Source organism: Myripristis murdjan, chromosome 21 (genome assembly GCF_902150065.1).
Source record: "Myripristis murdjan chromosome 21, fMyrMur1.1, whole genome shotgun sequence".
Classification (NCBI taxonomy): Eukaryota; Metazoa; Chordata; class Actinopteri; order Holocentriformes; family Holocentridae; genus Myripristis; species Myripristis murdjan.
In genome coordinates, this window is record NC_044000.1 from 15,985,121 (window position 1) to 16,009,404 (window position 24,284).

At 41.0% G+C, this 24,284-nt stretch overlaps 4 protein-coding genes across 5 annotated transcripts; 3 read left to right on the forward strand and 1 right to left on the reverse strand.

Moving 5' to 3' along the window:
* Positions 1–4,682, forward strand: bbs5 (Bardet-Biedl syndrome 5). Its single transcript, XM_030080192.1, has 12 exons — positions 1–171; positions 536–618; positions 708–773; positions 1,279–1,328; positions 1,646–1,773; positions 1,883–2,018; positions 2,714–2,809; positions 3,324–3,386; positions 3,518–3,652; positions 3,824–3,907; positions 4,167–4,190; positions 4,301–4,682. Exons 1-12 carry the CDS (start codon positions 110–112, stop codon positions 4,400–4,402), a joined length of 1,029 nt encoding a protein of 342 aa, XP_029936052.1. The 5' UTR covers positions 1–109; the 3' UTR covers positions 4,403–4,682.
* A 753-nt stretch (positions 4,683–5,435) lies between these two features.
* On the forward strand, positions 5,436–8,270 carry klhl41a (kelch-like family member 41a). Its single transcript, XM_030080189.1, has 6 exons — positions 5,436–6,650; positions 6,771–6,928; positions 7,017–7,124; positions 7,254–7,439; positions 7,847–7,993; positions 8,144–8,270. The coding sequence occupies exons 1-6, from the start codon at positions 5,565–5,567 to the stop codon at positions 8,253–8,255; spliced, it is 1,797 nt and encodes a 598-aa protein (XP_029936049.1). The 5' UTR covers positions 5,436–5,564; the 3' UTR covers positions 8,256–8,270.
* Positions 8,271–9,609: 1,339 nt separating this feature from the next.
* fastkd1 (FAST kinase domains 1) lies at positions 9,610–14,887 on the reverse strand. Its single transcript, XM_030080186.1, has 15 exons — positions 14,584–14,887; positions 13,864–14,368; positions 13,711–13,779; positions 13,505–13,630; positions 13,019–13,417; positions 12,788–12,898; positions 12,566–12,697; positions 11,995–12,481; positions 11,800–11,914; positions 11,592–11,720; positions 11,359–11,490; positions 10,771–10,884; positions 10,352–10,496; positions 10,135–10,249; positions 9,610–10,023 (listed from the first exon to the last, which is right to left on the reverse strand). The coding sequence occupies exons 2-15, from the start codon at positions 14,196–14,198 to the stop codon at positions 9,928–9,930; spliced, it is 2,505 nt and encodes an 834-aa protein (XP_029936046.1). The 5' UTR covers positions 14,199–14,368; positions 14,584–14,887; the 3' UTR covers positions 9,610–9,927.
* Positions 14,888–17,343: 2,456 nt separating this feature from the next.
* Positions 17,344–24,209, forward strand: ppig (peptidylprolyl isomerase G (cyclophilin G)). Of its 2 annotated transcripts, none has more exons than XM_030080188.1 (13): positions 17,344–17,498; positions 18,153–18,240; positions 18,337–18,411; positions 18,526–18,633; positions 18,733–18,777; positions 18,866–18,953; positions 19,081–19,110; positions 19,236–19,375; positions 19,522–19,696; positions 19,804–19,986; positions 20,097–20,178; positions 20,414–20,553; positions 22,626–24,209. In XM_030080188.1, the coding sequence occupies exons 2-13, from the start codon at positions 18,180–18,182 to the stop codon at positions 23,668–23,670; spliced, it is 2,172 nt and encodes a 723-aa protein (XP_029936048.1). In that variant the 5' UTR covers positions 17,344–17,498; positions 18,153–18,179; the 3' UTR covers positions 23,671–24,209. The 2 variants fall into 2 exon arrangements, with proteins under 2 accessions (XP_029936048.1, XP_029936047.1); XM_030080187.1 differs by having other exon boundaries at positions 17,437–17,581.
* Positions 24,210–24,284: the final 75 nt, after the last annotated feature.

Below are 24,284 nucleotides of genomic sequence, written 5' to 3' on the forward strand. Positions count from 1 at the left end.
TGCCGTCTGTTGCCACGGTGACCGACGCTAGACTCGTTTTAGGAGATTAGCTAGCGGTTTCGGCGTGAAGTCATATTGATAACGACAGATAAATTGATCATTTGCCATCATGGCTTCTATTTTGGATGCTCTTTGGGAGGACAGAGACGTGAGGTTCGACATAACAGCGCAGTAAGTCACTTCACTGGGTCTTTTCTTTGGGATTTGTTTCCATTTGTGCAGCTAATTAACTTACCAGCTAAGCTAGGTTTCTTTAGCAACACGCTAGTAAGCTATCTGCCCGCTAACCACGGATTTGTCCACTGCCACAGACACAGGGAAGACAATTTCCATACTACTGTGTTTAGTATATCTTCTAATGTGGAAACAAACGGTGTCAAAATATATCGCCTTCGCCTTGCTGTAGAGTAGACTTAACCACCATGCTAGCTACTAACGTTAGCTATAATGTAATTAAGATGAAGTAATCCTCTTTATAGCAGCATCAGTGACCTTACAACAATCTTTTTTTTTTTTTTTTTTTTTTTTCACACAGGCAGATGAAAACCCGTCCAGGAGAGGTGCTGATAGACTGCCTCGACTCTATAGAGGACACGAAAGGAAACAACGGAGATCGAGGTGGATAACTAAGAGGTTACACATCAAAACAAGCCTGCTGCTGGTCACCTGGGACAGCTGATGATGATGATGACTGCTTTATTTTGCAGGGAGGCTCTTAGTGACAAACCTGAGGATCATCTGGCATTCCTTGGCCCTGCCCAGAGTCAATTTGTGTGAGTAGAGTTTCGTTTTAGTCTGTCAGAGCAGCCCACCCTCATAGCTTTTAATGGATCATTTCTGCCCTCTCTTGGAATTGTACGGTATTATACTGAAGCTTTTGTAAAATCAAGTCAGTTTTTTTAAAATGAATCAAAAGAGCCACAGGATAGTGAATTCATATCTTCATGTTTTCTATTAAAAGAGTCAACTGATTTCAGCTGGTTTCACTGTGCAGTAGCTCTGATGACTTTCCCATCCACCTTCTATTTACAGTTTTATTTTATTTTAATTATTTATGGGTTTTTTTTCCCTGTAGCTGATTTAACATAATAGCTGCAACTTGCAAACTATTACTAATCTCCTATGTCCTGTGTCTCTCTGTGTGCAACTTATGTCTGTAGTTTTTACGATAAATATGTGCTGTGTTTAACCAACTTTAATTTTAAAAAAATAAGAAGAAAGAAAAAGGAAAAGATTTAACTTAACTTGCATATGGGTGATGTTTTGCTTGTTTTTCAGCTGTGGGTTACAACTCCATCATTAACATCACAACAAGGACTGCTAACTCAGTATGTTAATCCTGTTTGTTTTATTTTTTTAAATTTTATATTCATTAAAATGTATTTGCCTTGAATTTTTGTTTACGTACCTCAACATATATGCTGTTTTACTTCATGTTTTGTAAACATCTCCAGCATTAATAAAGGCTCTAAAGCCTCATCCGGTTTATTTTTAAGAGGAGCAATGTCTCAGTCCAACTGAAGTCTAAGGAAAGCCAGTGACATAATTTGGTGGTACAGATTGCAGTGCAAAGAAAATCAGACTGACAAAGACTGATTTATGTTAGTTTTAGTTCAGAGTTCAAGATTTGAATGCTCTTTTCCAGAAACTGAGAGGCCAGACTGAAGCGCTGTACATCTTGACAAAGTCCAACAACACCAGATTTGAGTTCATTTTCACAAATGTGGTTCCAGGAAGTCCACGGCTCTTCACTTCTGTCATTGCTGTACACAGGTATGGTTGTTTAGTTATATATCTATATCCATATCTATATATATTCGGAATGCAAGTCATGCTAAAAAAAAAAAAAAAAAACACCATAAACTCCACTGTTTTGTTACAGGGCTTATGAGACCTCCAAAATGTACCGTGACCTGAAACTGCGAGGTGCTCTTATTCAGAATAAGCAGCTCCGACTCTTACCTCGGGAGCAAGTCTATGATAAAATTAATGGAGTTTGGAATTTATCCAGTGACCAGGTATTACAATTCCTCCTGAAATTACTCTGCTACAAACATTAACTTCAGCTTCACTCAGCATTTCCCAGTTTGTTTGCTGTATAGACCCATTAAGTGTTTTGGTGGTTTTCATATGCACACTTCAGCTGGCTCTAGTGCAGCTCCACCCAGCCCTAACGGAAATAAGTAGAAAATGACATTGCATAACCCAAATGCATTGGATGTGTGTATTTTCTATCGTCAGCCATTCAGAAATTAAATTCCAAGGAGAAATGCAGGTCTTGTAAGAGTAACTATAAGTGAACAGACAACACATATGAAAATATTATGAATATAGACAAGTTAATGAGATTAATCGTATTTTATACCAGTTTATATCAGTGTTTCAAAATTTCTAATGTCTCTAATGATAAAATTACATCATGTTTCCCATTCACAGAGGAAAATATAATCCATTATATAATTATTGAGATCAAATTTAGAAGTTGCAGGAGCACATGAGAAATATGTAATGACATTTATTTGCCCACGTTATGCATGTTATTTCTTATTAATTGAGCCACATTTCTTTCTACTGGGTTGAAATGTCATTTGTGTTGGAGTCAGCAGGGTCACTCCTATCCAGTGCAGAAACAGTAACCGAGTTCTATCACTGAACGATAGCTTTGTATGTAAATGCAGTCTAGGTCACTATTTTGCCGGTTTCTGTCTTTTAGGGTAATCTTGGAACCTTCTTCATCACCAATGTTCGGATCGTGTGGCACGCCAATATGAACGAGAGCTTCAATGTCAGCATTCCCTATCTCCAGATTGTAAGTATATGGTACACTGAAGAAATTTGCTTATACAAAAGTCCTGCTTTAGGGAAATACAGTGTGCACTCGCACACCAGGCAGCACGATAGAGGTCACACATGCATAAGCCACCTCTAGACAGGTAAACATTGCATTCACATATGAGGAAGTTGCTTAGAAATGTCCTTTTTTATCAGTAGTACCTCAGTCAACAGATGAATGAAACACTTTGATAAGTCATTCTTTTATTTACAACACCACTGTGCAACCACAACACTTTGGTGTTAACAGGAGGAGGTTTTAACGTCAGCGTAGTTTCACTGTGACTCACCGTCCACATGGGCACCTATAAAGCACAAGCACACTTTTTTGTGTTGTAAAATAATACACTAATATACTTTTTCCATGTCAAAAAGAGCTCAGTTCACTAGTGATGATGATGAAAATGATGATGATGATGACCTAGTTCCATCTACTTATCTATTTGTATTTGTTGAATTATTCTGAATTCTTTTTCTTGTCTTCCTGAAAGCGTTCCATCAGGATAAGGGACTCTAAATTTGGCCTGGCTTTGGTGATAGAGAGTTCACAGCAGGTACATTTATTTTCCCTGCTGTCTAAGTCACGATAACTCTACCTAATCACTGACAAGGAATATTATGGGTCTCTTCTCTGGTATTTGAGCATGTAAATAGACACAAACTTTCACTATCTTGTTGGTTTTAGACTGGAGGCTATGTGCTTGGATTTAAGATTGACCCACTGGATAAGCTTCAAGATGCAGTGAAGGAGATCAACTCACTGCATAAGGTGTACTCTGCCAACCCCATCTTTGGAGTGGACTATGAAATGGAAGAGAAGGTAGGCTTGAATCTGAAACACCACCTAACAATGTCACTATATGTCTATTTTTGAGTGTGTCATTTCATTTGCATTCCCTTATATAATTTCTGAAAAGCAGTGTGGTCTGACCTTACCTCAGTTTGGTTGATCTTGTAGTCACAGCTCTATTTTTCCTAACAATGATTCCAGCCCCAGCCACTGGAAGAGCTCACAGTGGAGCAGCAGCCTGATGATGTGGAAATTGAGCCTGATGAGCAGACTGATGCTTTCACCGTGAGTGAGCCCCCTGCCCAGCCATGCACTCATCCTTCCCCTGGGAGGCTCTGGTTTGGTTTTCACACACTCAGAATAGCCGGTTGCTAATATGTTCCATAATAACAAGGCACCAGCGTGAATTTCTGTTGCCTGGTGTTCATGTTCGTACAGAGGATAACTCATCAGACAGCAGCGCTCTGTTATTATAGTAAAAACATGATAGTTAATTTGCTCAGCTGTATGAATTGTGTGTGATTTTGTGATTGCTTGCTTTCAGGCCTACTTCGCTGATGGAAATAAGGTAAAGGTTCACGCACAACTTCATCTTCATCTGTATTGTGTAAACCAAATAGTATATACTCTCTAACTTCTGTGCTGTACAACTTTGCTTTGTTTCTTTTCATCCCAAAGCAACAAGACCGGGAGCCGGTGTTTTCTGAAGAGCTGGGCATTGCTATTGAAAAGCTGAAGGAGGGTTTCACACTTCAAGGACTGTGGGAAGTTATGGGCTGAAATAACATTTTGTATTGTACTTTTTATTGTACATTTTGGATGTACTGTAACTATGTACATATTATCATCAGTTATGCTGTATTTATTTATGGGTCAGAATAAAATGTGAGCATATGTAGATCATATTTGTAATAAGAAAATATTTATTTATATTAATTATAATATGATTGATATATTGTGTAGTTATAAAGTATCTTTATCTTTCTATATTGAATAGAACTTGTCAAATACATTGTTTTGAACATTTTAAGTAAATGGAATAAATGTGTTTAGATTTTTAGATATTTTAGTGTACATCATTTTTTTATAACTTATATATCTGTGATACATGACAAATTACAATTCCTTTGTGTGCAGGGGAACACAATGATCTCAGGTTAAATACAAAACTACAAGAGGAGCTGAAGTATTTAACAAATGGCCAAAGATGACAAAGTGTCATCTGCTGTGGCAGCAGCTGTTCACTGACCCTGTCCGGTAGTAAGGTCATTCTACCTTGGTTATATTCACATGTACACTATGAATCAGACGACTGATCCCATTACTCTGCACGCAGGAAACTGCTCATTTCTATCAATGAACTGTGACTCACTCCACATTTAGATGTCCTGATAATGCGCCAGCTTCTCGTATGTGCCAGCAATAGCTCCAAATGTATGGCAGGATATTGATAGGATATTAAGATAAATGGAATAAGTGTATTTTTGTTTTTAGATATTTTAGAGTGGCTCATTTTTTAACTTTCCAAATATCTATGATACATACAGAGAGCTCCTATTAATATCACATGACAAGGTATTCAAGTGGTCCTATTATAATGCTGAATGTTTGAAGCTCCTCTATTAATTCGACAGGATGGACAGACAAAAGTAAATGTAATGAAACTAATAGGTTATTTCTGTGTGATCGTGTAACAATGTTACTGGTCACCGGGGTGACAAGGATTCACAGTTGTTTTTACTCTATGACAGCTGTGTGATGCAGGCAGCTTTCCGATTTGGCCCAAGCTGAATTCTTTCTGGAGGGGGTGGTTTGCTATATTTAGAGGGGCTCGGTTATATTGAACTGACTTCAGACCTGGCTGCCTATAGTTCTCTGTCTTCACCAGTCAGGTCAGTGAGGTGCAAACCGCCTCTCTTTCATCCCTTTCTTTTCATTCACCATGGATCCCAGAGGCTTGAGGGAGGATCTGCGCCTGTTTCAGAGCACTCTGCTCCAGGATGGCCTAAAGGAGCTTCTGAATGAGAACAAGTTTATTGACTGTGTTCTCAAGGTTGGAGACAGAAGCTTCCCCTGCCACCGGCTTATTCTGGCAGCATGTAGTCCTTACTTTCGAGAGCTTTACTTCTCAGAAGATGGCAAGGAGCAGCATAATAAGGAGGTAGTTCTGGAGAATTTGGACCCCACTGTTATGGAGATGATAGTGAATTACATGTATTCAGCAGAGATTGACATTAATGATGACAATGTGCAGGATATTCTTGCTGTTGCAAACCGCTTCCAGATCCCCTCAGTCTTCACTGTCTGTGTGAATTATCTTCAGAAGAGGCTGTCACAGAAAAACTGCCTTGCCATCTTCAGACTGGGACTGATGCTGGACTGCCCCAGACTGGCAGCTGCTGCTCGAGATTACATTGCAGATCGGTTCGAAACCTTGATCAAGGATGCAGATTTGTTGGAGCTTGCTCCTCATGAGTTCTTTGCGATTATTGGCGCAGACGTCTTGAATGTAGAGAAAGAGGAAGTAGTGTTTGAGTGCGTCATGAAGTGGATCAGGAAGGATAAAGAGAACCGCATGAAAAGCTTGAATGAGGCCTTTGACTGCATCCGCTTCCGTTTGCTCCCAGAGAAGTATTTCAAGGAAAAGGTGGAGAAGGACGACATTATCAAGTCTGATCCCGAGGTTCTCAAAAAAATCAAGGTCATCAAGGATGCCTTTGCAGGGAAACTCCCTGAGAGGAAAAAAGCACCTGATGGCGAGGAAGGAGAGGAGAGCAAGTTGTCTGGCTTTCTGAATGATAACCGCAGATTCGGAATGTATGTGAAAGACATGCTGCTGATGATCAATGACAATGCAGCAGTGGCCTACGATGGTGTGGAGAATGAATGCTTCCTTGCTGCAATGGCTGAGCAAATCCCACGTAACCATGTCAGCCTGGTATCAAAGAAGAATAATCTCTACGTCTTGGGAGGATTGTTCGTAGACGAAGATGACAAAGAAACTCCACTACAGTGTTACTTCTATCAGGTAGACAAAAATGCATGTGTACAGCTTGTTTGTTTTACATTTCACATGTGCTTAACAAAATAAGTAAACCCTTACCTGTTTTATAAAAGAACCAGAGATCAAAAAGTCTATCTCTTTCAGTTGGACACCCTTGGAAGTGAATGGAGAGCTCTGCCACCCATGCCCTCCCCCAGGTGTCTGTTTGCCATGGGGGAATTTGAAAATCTCATGTTTGCAGTAGCAGGAAAAGATTTGCAGTCCAACGAGTCTCATGACTCTGTTATGTGCTATGACACTGAGTGAGTACATCAGTCATTTGGATATGTTTACTCAGTGTATTCTGACAGATTGTAACACATACTCTCCGTTTTCTCATCTCCCCACAAGGAAAATGAAGTGGACTGAAACAAAAAAGTTGCCTCTGAAAATCCATGGCCACTGTGTTGTCTCTGAGAATGGCCTGGTGTATTGTATTGGAGGAAAAACGGATGACAAGTAAGAGTGCTATGCAAGACTTTTATTTTAAAAATATTAAATGGACTGATTGGTAGATTAAAAAGGAGTGAACATTTTGAGATGTTATTTTCACCTTTATTTGAAAATCCTTTTGTCTTACTAATAAAGTAAAGCCACCAATAAGATGTTTGCGTACAACCACAAGAAGTCAGAGTGGAAGGAGGTGGCTTCTATGAAGACACCCAGATCCATGTTTGGGGCTGTGATCCACAAGGGAAAGATTATTGTGGCTGGGGGAGTCAATGAAGATGGCCTCACAGCTGCATGTGAAGCGTATGACTTTGGAACCAACAAGTATGTGCTTTTGTCATAATAACAATTTTATTCACATTGCACCTCAAATTTACAGTGTTGTGCAAGATTAGGTACTCTTTGAAGCTTATTACACTGAAAAAGGTTTGGCTTTTTAGTGAATTTTGAGAGCATTTTTAAACAGAATTTCACCATGTTCGTATAACAAATAATATTCCCATAAAACACTTTTTTTTCTCATTTGATACATGTGGATACCTGAAAGCCTGTGCTGCACACACTGTGATTTTGATGCACAACTTGTATACCCCCATCTCTCCAAGTCATTTGACATGACCGAGCGCGCAGATGTTTGTGGCACACATTTAAGCTTGAAACAGATTTCAAGGCACCAGAACATAACAACATACAAGCATTGCATCAATAAAGGCATGCGTACCTTGTTGCAGGTGGTCACCCTTCACAGAGTTTCCCCAGGAGAGGAGTTCAGTCAACCTGGTCAGCTGTGGAGGGCTGCTGTTTGCTATAGGCGGCTTCGCCATGGTGGAGATGGAGAACAAAGAGTGTGCACCCAGTGAAATCATAGACATTTGGCAGTATGTGTTCATTCTTTCATTTATATGTAACAGTATAAATTGTTTGTTGTTGACTTTTTTGTACAGCAGAAATACTCCTCTCAGTTTAAGAGAATCCAGGATAGGCTCTTTCAACTGTGTGTTCAAGTAATATTTCACTTCTCTTACTAGGTATGAAGACGATAAGAAACAGTGGACTGGGATGATCAAAGAGATGCGCTATGCAGCTGGGGCCTCTTGTGTGTCCATGCGCGTGAATGCAGCCAGAATGCCCAAACTGTAAACACAGTTTGGGGACATACAGATGATTTCCAGTTGTACAATATTACATTCATGTTTTTATTTTGACTTGACTCACAATTATCTTTTAGCTTTTTAATATCACTGTTTCCAATGCCAATGACACAGTGTGTGTGTGCATGCACATTATTTTTATCATTATTATTTTAAATAAAATGTAATTTGGTTTTAATTGAATTATTTTCCATAAGTCATCATGGTTTAAAATACTGGCACAGTGTGTTTTTCTGTTCATAGTAATTAATTGTTTCTGACAATAACATTTTCGTTATCTCAGTTGCTGAGGATCCCTGCCTATTATTTAAGAGGAGGGTTATTGTTGGATTAATGTGAAAGCTATCCTATATCAGTTTGGTGATGTGTCTATAAATGATCAGCATTCAAAGATTTTATTAATTTTCCACATATGTAACTGCCAAACCAAAACTGAATCCTGCTACATCTCTGTGGGATTTTAGATTGGGTGATTATCTCAGAGGAAAACTTTAACCCAGAGTGAAACATATAGACAACCAACTGCATTAGTCATTACCTTGGACTGAGGATAGTATTTCCTTAAAACTTTGTGCCTTTTTCCCCACCAAGCCCCAGCTTGTACAGAATTGTTCTGATGCAATGCTTCTCTTGTACTGGTCAGAACAACATGGCTAAAATGACCTAAAGGGCTAAATATAGTGGTCAAAGGGCAAGGACTTATTATTCTGGCTATTATACCAGTGCTTGAACATGAGTCATATGCCATACATGTAATCCAAGGACAAAGGCTACAATTTGATTTTGGAAGAACAGCTCAAAGAAAAACACCACCTGTCTGGCGGTGGCCTGTTCATGGTCAAAATACTCAGTCATTAGTTTCCTGTGATTTTATGGCCAAATTACATGTAGCAGGGACAAACAGTTCACAGCAGCACCTTGTTTGTTCATTTGCCATAATTATGGAAAGCACTACAATCTCCATGGTTACAGTAACATGTTATTGAGTAGATTATATTGTGCCTATCAGTCATCAAACATGAACACACAGGACACTTTCCCTGCTAATGCTGTCCTATAAGAACATGCTGGGCTGTAGGATTTCATTCCACACTGTGTACAGTGTGTTCATAATCATTTCCTCACTATATCGCTGTGTAATACATGTAACTGCATGAGTATGTTTACTGTACTAAAAGTATAAACGCAGGAAGAGACTGGTTTGCTGCCTGTATAGAGTTTGGAGGCAATGACCAAAAAACTGTTTTCCTAAAATGTTTTTTGCAGGCAAAATAAGTTAATGATAGCTAACAGTCAAGTTTCATGCATCTATAGGTATGAAAAAAAATGGATCTGCACCAAAAGGATGTATTTAATTCCACTGACTATAATCCAGTGATATAAAATGTATTACACATATTATATGCTTTTATGTTTTATTAAAAACTTCCAAATTTTAATACAAAAGCATTACATAGTTTCTTTTAACATGAATGAGGTAGCTTCATGTAAAATCTAGGCTGTTTGGGGAAAAATAAGGCGCATTTGATAAATATGAATGTACTGCTTTTTATAACACTTCACCCCTGTCAGTCACTATGCCTTCAAATTTTCAAAAACACTTCCAGAGCTCGGTACTGAATGTAACATTATTTTCACAGTTACTTCGATAAATACATTTCTCAAGGAGAAACCTCAGTAAATATTTTCTTCTTCAGATATTCCTTCCAAGCATCCTGTGTCGAAAGCTCCATGGAGTTCCACTCAAAGTGAGGGATCTGTAGAAAATTAAGATGCTGATCAGTGACAGAAAACTTAAGACATTTGATACAAGTGATAACACATGTAGACTACAGCACACAATGGCACCTTGAAAGATGTTCCCTCACCTGAACAACACGATACCCCAGAATTTCAAGGTGTCTTTTTCTCATCATGGCTTCACCTTTTATATGATGAGAATTTTTGCAAAAGGACTTTGAATCCAAGAAGTCCACAGCAACACTAAATGAAACACACAAATGGAAACACAATGTCAACCTCATTTCCTCGTGGTCCAAGTTCCTGATGTTTGCTACACAGCCTGTGTTTTGAATCCGTCCTCACCGCTGTGCTCCAGGTGGCAACTCATTCCTGGCTTTTTCCAGTGAGCTGGATCCCCAGTGAACCTTTCCATTGTCCGAAATCCGCAGTGTGCTTGGCTCACTGTAAGCCACAGGCTGATGGTGTCTGTCCAGTACACACTCAAAGTCTGGAAGGACAGAGTATAACACTTGATCAAAAAAATACATTGCAAATATAATGGGATACTGTCATTTGAATGTCCTTACCAAAACAGACTAAACTTCTTATGACCGAAAAGACTGGATTGAAAAGCAGGGAGTCAACACACACTCTTGCTCTAATTCATATTATTAACAAGGACCGACATATTGACAGACCACTGTGTTCTTCAGGGTCAGGTTCCTCAGAAAAGACTGAATGTCATCATAAAAAATAGATGGAGATAAAGCTATATTACTCACCTACAGTGTAAAAATACGGGGTGAGGACTGCTACTCGGGCACAATTAATGCCACCGAGGACTTCACCCAGCATTTTGTGGATCTGCTGTTGCACAGGACTGATAGAGGCATTCCCTAGAAAACATTTTGACACACAGTCAATAGTATGGATGTTATGAATTTATGAGAAATCTGACTGTAAAATCCATCAGAGGTAAATACTGAGAATTTTGAGTTTATCCATAAGTAGGGCTGGGCGACATGGACAACATCAAATAAAACATTATTTTTGACCAAATACCTCAATATCGATACTGTGACAATGTTGTTGGGGATGAATGTCGGTTCACAAAATTCTTACACGAGAGTTTTGGTAAAAAGATCATTAGTAACCATTAATAACAGAACAACTAGAACAGCCTCATAAGTTCAGAAAATTGCATCCTTCAACTATTATGAAGCCTTTAAAACTAGGAAATGACAACATGTATGCCATATTACGATATGATGATATGCAAAATCCGAGATGATATGCAGTCTCATATCACTATAATGATACAGAGTTGATATATTGCCCAGCCCTATCCCTAAAATTTCAGAGATCCTTACCTTTCCTTTGCAGCTGCTGGCAGTAGCGTTCATGGAACCATGGGACCTGGAATTCAGGGCACTCAAGACACACGGCACGATTCAGCTCCATGAGACGCAGTCGGATCCTCATGTTCAGGGCATCAGGCAGGGCTGTAAAGGAACATGCTATCTTAGTGCTACAGAACTAATATATGGTACTTATAATATCCAGTTGTGAGTGTTATGTAATCCCAAGTATCTTTGGGACATACTTTCGAGCTGGGAATCCAGCTTTCCCAGAAAGTTTATATTGAAGATTTCTCGAACTAGTTCCTCAGGAAAACAGTCAGCCACTGCCAAGGCGTAGGCAAGGAGAACTAACAGATGTGGGTCAAAGGAACCTACAGGTATACAGAGAGAAAAGTGTCAATATTATCTTTTAAAGTGAAGCAGAAAAGTGCAACCCGGACACTGACTTACTGATGTGAGGGGTAAAGCGCTGAATGCATGTATCATATAGCTTGTCTGCTTTTGGAGAATCATAATTCAGTACGGCAAATGGTAGCAGGGTGGCATACGTCGCTGAGTGGTGAATCTTAAAGAGAAAAAAAAATACAGGTAATGTAGGCTGTGCATGTTGTTATTCCAGACATGTTATATTTTTTCTCGATGTACCTTGTCAATGTCTTTGATGGCTACACTGGCTATACGCTCCATCAGAGGAGTGCAGAGGTGATTCGTCCTGGTTAAGAAGATGGCCAGCTCAGGCACATTAGTCCAGCTTATCTGGTCTGCCAGCCTCTGCAGTGTGACCATGGTCTCTTCCAGCAGCATCTCCTCAAACCACTCCCCTGAGATGTACTTCAGCTCCTCAAGCACCAAGTCCAGCCTGTCGATGGTGTTCAGCCTCACATGCCCACAGTGGTTCAGAGTCTGCAGCAGACGCACATACTTGCTGGGAGTGTTGTGTCGATAGGACGGGTCATTGCGCACCCATTTGGCGATGGTCAGAGCAAAGGTGTTGAGGTCGTTGAGATTACACTGGGTCAGCACCGCATCGACCCGTGACATCACACCCTCTTCAAGTCGTGGGCACGGCAGCATGGACAGGACACGGGTCAACATTGTCACTTCATAGGGGAAGACGCTGTCCTGCAAAAAGCTAAGAGATGAAACGCGATCAGTCCTCCTTGCACCAACCACAGGTGATGCAGCAGTGACTTGATTAACTCAAGCAAATACTCACTTGACCAAAATGTTCCTTAGTTTATTGAAGAGTTCAGGGTTCTGGTAGTGCAGCAGAAAAAGGGCTTGGGTAACTCTGGCTACCTCCACTGGTTTGAAGACATGAAGGCTACTTTGGATTACTGATGCCATCCTGTAAAATAATGAAGATATGACTGCATTTTAGACACCGTATAAAACACTATCCAGGTGCTGTGTAGCAGTGGTAGAGATAGGAACTCACTTGTTAATCAAGCTAAGGTTCCTGCAGTGCGTCTCCTCCAGCGCTTCAACAATAGCCAAGGCCTGCTGTGCATTTAACTCATCTGCCAGTAGGAGTGCTGTGTTCTCCAACCTAAGAGGAATGAAACCACACAATTAACACCAGAACTGTGAGATTTAAGGATTAGTGTGAGGGGTTTAGATTTCCTCTGATATTGGTTTATATAAAATAAAGCAAAGTTGTGCAACAAACCCTTCTCTTATCTCTGGACTGGCCATAGGACTGAGAGCCACAAACAGTTTAGTGAAGGAGAAAGGATCAGTGCATGAATCGATCAGTTCTATGAGTCTCTGTTTAGCAGCCAGCCTGAAGTCACAGTTACTGAACTGCAAGGACTGGTAAAGCCCCATGATGATGCTGATGTTCTCTGCATCCAGCCTGGGAATGTTGCACAAGATAATCTGGTTGCACTTCTCCAGCAGAGGCCGGTGGCTGAACTTGATGTTGCGCAGGAACTGCACTACTCGTCGGGGGTTGTTGTAGTTCAAGGGATCCGTGGTGTCCAGGACATGGTCTGCCCTGCTGATGAGCGCATCACGCAGGCGAGGAGACACCAAGGCCGACACACTAATCATCAGTGTAGTAAGAACTCTAGGAAATCACAACCAGGTGTTAGATGTATCAAACACTTTTGTGTATTTTCAGAAGGCGTTTGATCACTCTTGTCTCATTACTTACCTGGCATCATTAATAGAGGACAACTTCTGGTCCAGAATATTAGTGATGCAGCCCATCAGAGGACTGTGTTGCAGGTACTGATCACTTAGACAAATGGCAAACTTGGAGAGGGATGACACTGGAAATCTGCAAAACCAATTAAATTTGTGTAGCCTCTTGTTATGTCAAAACAAACCAATGCAAAATAAAACATCATTTAGTCATACCTGTCTATCCTGAGCCATGCCTCTGACACCAGCTGCTGAACGAGAGAGTCGTGAAAATCCACATTAAGCCTAAAAGAGGGACAAGGCTGTTATAAATATTTCACAGTTGCAATGAACATTTAAACTGATAATGTTGCGTACTTGTTTCTGTACCTGAGAACATTGTACAGCATGTCTACCAACATGATGTCATCCATATGGGTGATCTTGTTCTCTGCCAAAACCCGGAGGGTCAAAAACTGTGGGTGGCTCTTGATGAAGTCAATAGTCCTGAGCATCTGTGGCTTCTCTTTCTGAAACTGCCACAGCATTCCCACAGCACAGGCAACATGGCTCACGGCCAGCTTCGCCTTGTTCTTGCCCACCACCTCAAACACTTGGTCTTCAGCAGAGCAAAGCTGAAGCTGCTCCAGGACCTGGCTTTGGTTCACCGTCCCACCATGAAGGCACCTGCGGAGGCAGGAGCTCACCAGCCGGAATCGAAACATAGCCACACACCTCGGCCCAAGTCAAGTACAAACTGAGGTCCTCATTATGACACAGTGGAGGGTCCACTGACTATCAGTCCCACAGGTGGGCCAGCTGGTGATAACATAACATCCACGGGATCAGGATTTGTAGGCAGTAGATGTTAGGTGCTCCTTAGGCCCAATGACATCTGTAGGGAAAAAGCACATCCAAATTCACAGTGACATTTTCACATGCATCAAAATTTAAACACTACAATTCACTACATATTTATAAAATACTATGTGCAAAAAGGAAACACTTGCCCAAGTTGTTCATTTAGTTCAATTTGACATCCTGAACTCAAGTTTATGATTTTTTTTTTTTATGAAAGCCTGTTTATGAATGTTTATGACTTTCCTTTACCTTTGGTCTTGCCTCCACAGTCAGGCGTGCTGCCGACCACTGGGTTAGCTAAAGCGCTTTTCAGCTGGACTGAGGAGACGAGGACAAAAGGAGGGCCTGCAGCCTCGGACGCACCTCGCTCAGCTCAGAGAGACACTCCTGTCTGCACACAGGGAATACGGTTTATACCTCTCACAGGCACATATGGTTAGTGCTCGTACAAACTCAGCGTTAGCATGTGTGCTAAAAGATCCCACTTCCCTAGCCCCACAGTGACATAACGCACAAAGTCAAGGACTGGGTGCGCTCCTTTTACTGCACGGGCCACCTTTCCCTGGTGGAGTTCGATTTAAATAAAGATCCATGAGCGGAGCCGCACCACACCACAGTTTGTTAGTGCAAAAATGCAGATTTTTCAGTTCAAGAAAAATCACACAAAAATGTGGAACACTGTGTCACTAAACATTTTACAGCAAACATTTATTCATGACAAATTTAAATTCACTTTTCATTTTAATTGATTTGATTTATTACTTGTTCTCAAATAGAATTTTTATTATATATACAGTACAGGCCAAAAGTTTGGACACACCTTCTCATTCAATGCGTTTTCTTTATTTTCATGACTATTTACATTGTAGATTCTCACTGAAGGCATCAAAACTATGAATGAACACGTGGAGTTATGTACTTAACAAAAAAAGGTGAAATAACTGAAAACATGTTTTATATTCTAGTTTCTTCAAAATAGCCACCCTTTGCTCTGATTACTGCTTTGCACACTCTTGGCATTCTCTCGATGAGCTTCAAGAGGTAGTCACCTGAAATGGTTTTCACTTCACAGGTGTGCCTTATCAGGGTTAATTAGTGGAATTTCTTGCTTTATCAATGGGGTTGGGACCATCAGTTGTGTTGTGCAGAAGTCAGGTTACTACACAGCCGATAGCCCTATTGGACAACTGTTAAAATTCATATTATGCCATGAACCAATCAGCTAACTAAAGAAAAACGAGTGGCCATCATTACTTTAAGAAATGAAGGTCAGTCAGTCCGGAAAATTGCAAAAACTTGAAATGTGTCCCCAAGTGGAGTCGCAAAAACCATCAAGCGCTACAACGAAACTGGCACACATGAGGACCGACCCAGGAAAGCAAGACCAAGAGTCACCTCTGCTTCTGAGGACAAGTTCATCCGAGTCACCAGCCTCAGAAATTGCAAGTTAACAGCAGCTCAGATCAGAGAGCAGATAAATGCCACACAGAGTTCTAGCAGCAGACCATTTCTAGAACAACTGTTAAGAGGAGACTGCGCCAATCAGGCCTTCATGGTCAAATAGCTGCTAGGAAACCACTGCTAAGGAGAGGCAACAAGCAGAAGAGATTTGTTTGGGCCAAGAAACACAAGGAATGGACATTAGACCAGTGGAAATCTGTGCTTTGGTCTGATGAGTCCAAATTTGAGATCTTTGGTTCCAACCGCCGTGTCTTTGTGAGATGCAGAAAAGGTGAACGGATGGATTCCACATGCCTGGTTCCCACTGTGAAGCATGGAGGAGGAGGTGTGATGGTGTGGGGGTGTTTTGCTGGTGACACTGTTGGGGATTTATTCAAAATTGAAGGCACACTGAACCAGCATGGCTACCACAGCATCCTGCAGCAACATGCCATCCCATCCGGTTTGCATTTAGTTGGACCATCATTTATTTTTCAACAGGACAATGAGCCCAAACACACCTCCAGGCTGTGTAAGGGCTATTTGACCAAGAAGGAGAGTGATGGAGTGCTGCGGCAGATGACCTGGCCTCCACAGTCACCGGACCTGAACCCAATCCAGATGGTTTGGGGTGAGCTGGACTGCAGAGTGAAGGCAAAGGGGCCAACAAGTGCTAAACACCTCTGGGAACTCCTTCAAGACTGTTGGAAAACCATTTCAGGTGACTACCTCTTGAAGCTCATCGAGAGAAGGCCAAGAGTGTGCAAAGCAGTAATCAGAGCAAAGGGTGGCTATTTTGAAGAAACTAGAATATAAAACATGTTTTCAGTTATTTCACCTTTTTTTGTTAAGTACATAACTCAACATGTGTTCATTCATAGTTTTGATTCCTTCAGTGAGAATCTACAATGTAAATAGTCATGAAAATAAAGAAAACGTATTGAATGAGAAGGTGTGTCCAAACTTTTGGCCTGTACTGTATATTGAATTTTTATTGTGTGTGTGTGTGTGTGTGTGTGTGTGTGTGTGTGTGTGTGTGTGTGTGTGTGTATACAAATGCATACATACATACACGCACATATATAAATAGATAGATGGATAGATGTACCATATCGAAAGTCATACTTAATGAGATTTTATATATATATATATTTATGAAAAACACAAATATAAAATTATTTCAGACAAGTGCTCAACACAGTGTTATACAAACAAACAGAAGTATACATTTATATATATTTAAATTCTAATAAAAATCGTACTGGGAAAAATATTTAATTCGTAAAAAAAAAAAAAAAAAAACTATCACACATTAAGTTATTCCTCTTTAAAGAGTTCACAGTGCAGGTTGATAGTTTTATTCCTTTTTAGTGTTTATAAGTTTGATACTATTAAGTATGCTTTAAATTCACACCCAAGAAAAACAATGACATTGGGGTCACTTTTGAAATTCTACATGTATATTTAAGACATTTACCACAGCCTGTCAATCAATAAGTTGACCGTGAAATCGATCAAACTGAGTGAGATGGGGACAGACGCGGTCTGACTGAATCTCTGAGCGTATCAAACGAAGCGCCGCTCACCGCCGGGAGGTCCGTAGAATCAAAACAAACTCCAGCCAGCAGTCCGTCTCCACGTGCAGGAAGACGTCTTCTGTACGTTGACTCGCGCACCATTCCCGAAATGCATTGACGTCCCCGTCGCGCCATCTTTAGAAAACAGTGAGTTCGGCACTGAATGAAACTTGATTATCGTTGTTTATGCGACCTGTCCGCCTTCAGGACTGATATTCCCGGCTCTCGAGGTGAGGTGGTGAAACGCGGTCGGTGGCTCGGTGAAATACGCGCTGAGGTGACGCCGGGCCGCTGCTCGCATGTTGAACTGTCCATGTTAGTGTTTCTAGCTAACTTGCTAACATCAGGGCCGACGGACAGGAGCTGTGTGTGCCGCTGGTCCGACCCGCAGCCCCGGTCCGCCGTGCTGCTGCTTCTCTCCATGGACGTCTTGTGCTGATGCAAAATAAACTGCGCATCCGGATCGGCCAGAAATGCTCCACTTTAACACCACGCTAACACTAGCTTGTATTTCAACAACAGCCTAGCTAAGTTACCCATTAACTATTAACAGACAGCTAACATCGCAGCGTCAACCTGGTCAGTGAGTTACACCAACCAGGATGATTAGCAGCAGATTAAGATGCACGCATGAATCCTCCCTGTAAAAGATGTTTATGCAGAAGAAACTAAGGGTTGGCTCGGCTGTTTAGGTATTCCGCACAGCTAGTTTTACCCGAGCATTTGTTGGTGCGCAGTTGATACGTAAATTTGATGCCCACCCCCTTCATCATGACTGAGTGTGCTCTGTGTTGTTTGCAGCAAAGTATCTGGCCAGTGGAGGTTATCATGGGGATCAAGGCCCAGCGCCCACGGTGCTTCCTTGATATCGGAATCAGTAACGTGCTTGGTAAGAAGAAATCACTTACAACTAGCCAGCTACTTGCCCATATGTAATCTCAATATAATAAGATGATATACCTCTGATTATGCATTGTGTTCACAGTTGGCCGAGTCGTGGTGGAGTTGTTTTCAGATGTCTGCCCCAAAACTTGTGAGAATTTTAGATGCCTCTGCACAGGTGAGCTGAACATGCATGCTGTTGCAAGGAGTATTTCTAGCAGAAAACTAACAAGCATTGGTTTTCTAAGCATCCGATATTTAATTATTGAACGATAGCTCTCATATGTTACAGGTGAGAAAGGAATCGGTAAAGGCACACAGAAACCTCTGCATTACAAAGGATGCCTGTTCCACAGAATTGTCAAGGACTTCATGATTCAAGGAGGAGACTTCAGTGAAGGTTTTTAACCCCAATTTTTTATCCTTGTAACCTTTAACCTTGTAACCTCAGTCCTGCACCAAGTTCCTCTGGGATTTATTTCATTCTTTTCCATTATAGGGAATGGAAGAGGAGGTGAATCTATCTATGGAGGCTTTTTTGAAGGTAAGAAAAAACACTCCAAAACCTTTTAATTATTATCTAAATTCAGATTGGCTTCAGTGTGATCATACTGTCTTATCTTTTCCCACAGATGAAAGCTTCTCTGTCAAACATAACAAGGAGTACCTTCTGTCCATGGCGAACAGGGGTAAAGATACAAATGGATCACAGTTTTTCATGTAAGCAGCACATCCACTGTTCTCCATTATCACTTTTATAAATCATCATTAATAGCTCGTTTGATCATTCTTACTCCATGCTTACAAAAATATATGTCCTCTTTGCTCCTGCGACATGTGTCTGTAGAACAACAAAACCCTCACCACATCTTGATGGGTAAGTACTGGACTAGCTGCAGTATTAAGTTTTGATTAAGACATTGTAATCCCTTACCAGACGACGGCATACAGTGATAAAGTTCAACCAACACCTTTATCAAGATCCTTTATTTTTGTTCCCAGTGTTCATGTGGTTTTTGGCCATGTGATCTCTGGCCAAGAGGTTGTCCAGACCATGGAGAGCCAGAAAACAGACCCCAATAGTCGACCATATGCCGAGGTGAAAGTTTTGAACTGTGGGGAGCTCATCCCGAAAGCCAAAGGTTTGTTTGATGCATTTTCAGTATTTCTGTGTTGAGTTCCATGCGTTCACTTCTGCCTCTGCTGCTGCTCAGCTTCCATTATTTTGAAGAGACATTTTTCTAACGTGTAAAGTAGTGCTTGTAACACTCCCTTCCGATGTGTGCAGTGAAGAAAGATGGCAAAAAAGAGAGGGCCTCCTCCAGTGAGAGCAGTAGCTCCAGCGACTCAGACAGCTCCTCAGAGTCTTCTTCTGAGTCTGAGGAGTCTGAGAAAGAATCGAAGAAGCGGAAAAAGAGGGCGAAAAAGCAGAAGAAGAAACAGAAGAAGAAAAATAAGAAAAGGTACAGCAGTATAAACCCACCAACACCAACATCACGCCATACATTTTCATTGTCTGCAGTGTTATCAGTAGCTAGTGTTTTAATTCTGTGCCGCAATGTCTTCGCAGGTCAGAAGCTGGCAGCGCTGATGAGAAAGAAGAGGAGCCCATTTTATCTAGCGTACGTCCTGAGGAAATTCCAGCCATCCCCGAGAACCGATTCCTCATGAGGAGAAGTCCACAGCAGGTCCAGAAGCAAAAAGAGGAGGCTAGGAACGACCAGAGGAAGAAGGAGGACCGGCCAAGGGAGAGGTCGGTTACACTCTCTAACACTCAGGATATACTTTTTATATCTATGTATATTTTCTTGGTTGAAGTTGCTTGCTCTTTTTAATTTACCTGCCTTTTTAAATTGCTTGCAGGTCGTTTAATTCTCAGTCAGCATATCACAGAAGACTGGTGATGACGCGATCGGGCAGGAAGATAAAAGGCAGGGGTCCAAGGGTAGGTGCTTTGGAATGAATAAGACGGCAAACTTGTATAAAATTTTATTGACTGTAACACCATGTTATGAGATTAGACTCCTCAAATTAGACTCCTCAAAAGCATTTATAGAGCAGTGACACAGTAGGCTTCCTTACATTGCACTAGTTTAACATTTTAATTAGCTATCACCAAAGTAATTGCATCCAGTTTGAGCAAATGAAAGACCTGATTGTGTTTTCTTTCTCTCTTCTAGCGTTATCGGACTCCGTCACGCTCTCGTTCAAGATCCAGGGATCGCTTCCGGCGCAGCGAAACTCCTCCACACTGGCGACAAGAGATGCAGCGTCAGAGGATGAGGGCAGTCACTGGAGAGCGATGGATCAAGGGTGACAAGTAAGATCCTGCCAGTGTCTCTGATTGACTTAAGAAGGGTGACCTAAACACCAGCAGATATGGAACAAAACTAGAATTATCACCACATCTTCATAACCTTATGACACACAATTAGGAGACGCTGCAGTGACATAAAATGCTTGTACACTCCATAGATAAGTCTTTAGAAGTGATTGAAAACAAGTCTAGCTTCACTGACCGCAGCGGGGCCAGCCTTGCACATGCAGATGTCTGTCACTGACTCACCAACTGTGTGATGAAGTTACACAATTGGTTGGCTGAGTGTTAGAGGCTCTCCGTCGGCAATTGCTCTTTGAAAGCTAATTAGTACAAACAGTTTTCTATCGCATCCTCGCCATGTTTACAGCGGTTCCACCCATTGATCCAGCTTATTCCAAATTTGCTGTACACTAAGAACCGAGTATTTTGCTGCTCTTGTATATCACTGCAGACTAAAGACTTGTGAATTCACTGACCAGACCTTTGGTTACCAGTTGCAGTGATACATTTTATCCAGGCTTCCTACTAACAAATGCTCATAATATAGAATATACAGTAAGCATAGGCAGTAAAATATTAATATAGCAGTGTTTCACAAATTGTTCTTAAAGACACTCTGCAGGCATTGATTAAATGCCTAAAACTCATCTCTGTTCATCAAAATGACGTATTCAGAAGTTTGTTCCATGAAAAAATATCCCCTCTATGCCTTAAAATGTCATAGATATAACTCTACACTTTGCCTTCATTTAGTATGGGTGGATATATGAAAATGCTAATACTCCCTGCTCGCACACCGGCCTGAGACTTGTGTTGCATTTGATAATCTGTCCGTGTAAAAGTTTTCATCTGATGTTTTCATCAGTGAATCTCTTAGTTACACCAATATTGTTCATTGAGCTTGTTGATTTTTTTTTTCCTTTCTATAAAATAGTCAAGTAACGAGCAGGGCTAGTGGTAATGATATGTGAAGCACCACCCCGTCAGTTGACCAGACTGGTTCCTTATGTTTTTGATGTCATAAATCTGGCCTGTCTGAATCCATCTTTTTGAGGCTGTCTTTGGTACAAATCAGATTCAGAGCAGAAAAACTCCACCATGGCATTGAGTGCTTATGTCACTCTTGATATGTCTTGTAGCATATGAAAAACACCATATGGACATGTTAACAAGGTTAAAAACTTGATTTTCATCAGAGCGGGTCTTAAAGGCTGCATGATGTAGCTGCCTTATCCATATAAATACACGATAGGCTTTATCCAGACATAGGAGTTACATGTTAGCATCTGCTTGGTGACTGCTGAGGTGCTCACTCACCTGTTTCCACAGGTTGTGCATGAGCAGGGTTTTCATGGAGACAGGGTATGATCTCCTTTTGTCCAGTATGTTTAACACGTTTTAATCAATGATTATAGGCTTGGAAATTAAAAATACAACATAAGAATGAACTGACAGTGGCAGATGGATGACCCAAATGTGCTGCTGACGTTCTTCTCCTTGGCTACTGATTTGTCAGTTTATCAGTAATCAGCCAAATGTTGATGACCTGTTTAGTCCGGTTATCAGCTTATGATGACTGATGGCTGATTGATTCATGCATCCCTAGCACTCATGAAAGAATTATGCATCAAATCATCATTGAAAAGCCCATTTCAGGCAAACGGGGTCAGGATTGAAGCCCATGTACACACACTGGGGTGCAGACACACATACTGATAATACATTATCAGCCTTGTGTGCCTGTCATTCCTGGATCTAAGTGATCCAAGAAAGCCCCTGCTCAGTGATCTAAGGTTATGCTCAGGTCCTGCAGAGGTCAAGAGGTCAGAGATGTAACTTCAAATTTTCAGATTTGAAACTAACAAGTAGTAAGTGAAGTGATGACCAGTAAAAAAAAAAAAAAAAAAACTATTACAGTGAGACTGACTGACTGTTTGTTTTTTGTTGTAATTTTTGATGTTTTGGGTAATTTGTCTAAGTTTTAATATCACTTCTTACATGTGCCGCGAGCTTATTAATAAACACTATATAAACAGATAAATTAGTTATTAAACAGTAACTGTGTTTTGCAGAGGCGATGTGACTGAGTCCAAGGATGAGGCTTCCAAAGCTTCCAGAGGAGGAGAGGGAAGAATATCAGAAACCAGGCATGAACACACATCTGAGAGTAAAAAAGACAAGAGACGTCGGTCCCACCGATCTAAAAGCAAGGAAGAGGACGCGTCAAAGAAGGAAGAGAAACACAGCAAAAACAAGGCAAATAAAAGAGGCAAATCTCACAGCCGCAGTAAAAGCAGAGAAAAGGGTAGATCCAAAAGCAGAGAGAGGGATCATAAACACAAAATTAGCGACAGAAGAGGGCGCTCCAGAAGCAAAGACAGAAAAGATAACAAAGAGAAAGCAAAAGAGTCCGAATCTGATCAAAGTAAGGAAAGAAATAAGCGTTCTGAGTCTGATAAGAAGCATAGGGAAGATGCAAAAGGAAGAAATGGTGAGAGAGTCAGGACAAAGTCACGAAGCAAGGAAAGATCAGCCGCCAAAGATGGGCACAGATCAAATAGTAGAAGCAGGGATAAGGGTAGATCTGCAGTGTCAAAAGACAAGGAGGAAAAAGACAGAGAGAGGAACAGGGAGCGCAGTAGGAGTCCAGTGGGACGGCACCATGGTGAAAGAGAGGATAAGAGGCGAGGGACCTCCGGGAACAAGGATCGAACAAGGAGCCCGGACAGAAACAGGGCCAGAGACTCTCACAGGGGCAGGCGCTCCCGGAGCAAGAGTAACAACAGAAACCATAGCAAAGAGAGGTCATCTCATAGAAAGGATAAGGACAGAGAATCTGCCCACCGCAAGAGATCCAAGAGCAGACGCAGCAGCAGCTCAGACAGTGGCGGAGAGGAGAAAAGGAGGAGCCGAAAAAGCCCCGATTCCAAGAAGAGAAGAGCAGACAGTCGGCGGCGAGAGTCTTCTCCCAAATCCAGAGACAGCAGGAGAAGCCCGAGAGCAGATCGCAGTTCAAAAGGCGAAGACAGAAACCTCGTCAAGAGGAACAGATCAAGCTCCAGCTCCAGCTCCAGCTCTAGCTCCAGCTCCAGCTCCAGCTCTGATGATAGTGACTGAGCCTGTGATTAACCATACTTGATTTGGGGAAGTCTGAGGTTTTTGTTTTGAATGCTTTGATAAATGATATCTCGGCTTTACAATAGTTCAATTCTAGACAGTTTGTTAAAAAAAAAAAGAGAGAGAAGAAAAGAAACAATAATTTTGAAAGATTTCACTGCAACAGAATCTTTTTAAATTCTTTTTCTCAAACAAATTTTTACTGTATTTTTTATTTTTATTTTATTTTTTTTGTTGTTATTTAATGCAGTCTTTTTTGGGGATAAGGATCAAGTTCACCTGATGTCTGACTTTTACTAGACAAAGTATTTTTAGTGCAACAGTTGATGTGTAAGAAAGCCATGGTTTCTTGTTATTTCTTGCATGCTTATCCCTGGTTCATTGTTGGTTAAAAAATGTAGATCCATGACCTATTACTGTTGTTTTTTTTGTTTTGTTTTGTTTTTTCAATTGATTTTGAGATACCTATGGTTTGCATTTAAAATGGAAAACATGTCAGTGTAACATTATAGATACCACATAAAATGAGTTTCTATAATTCTCTGCTGTGAAAGTTGTTTTTAAAATCAAATGCCCACAAGAACATGGATAGTGGACAATAAATTTAAAAACTC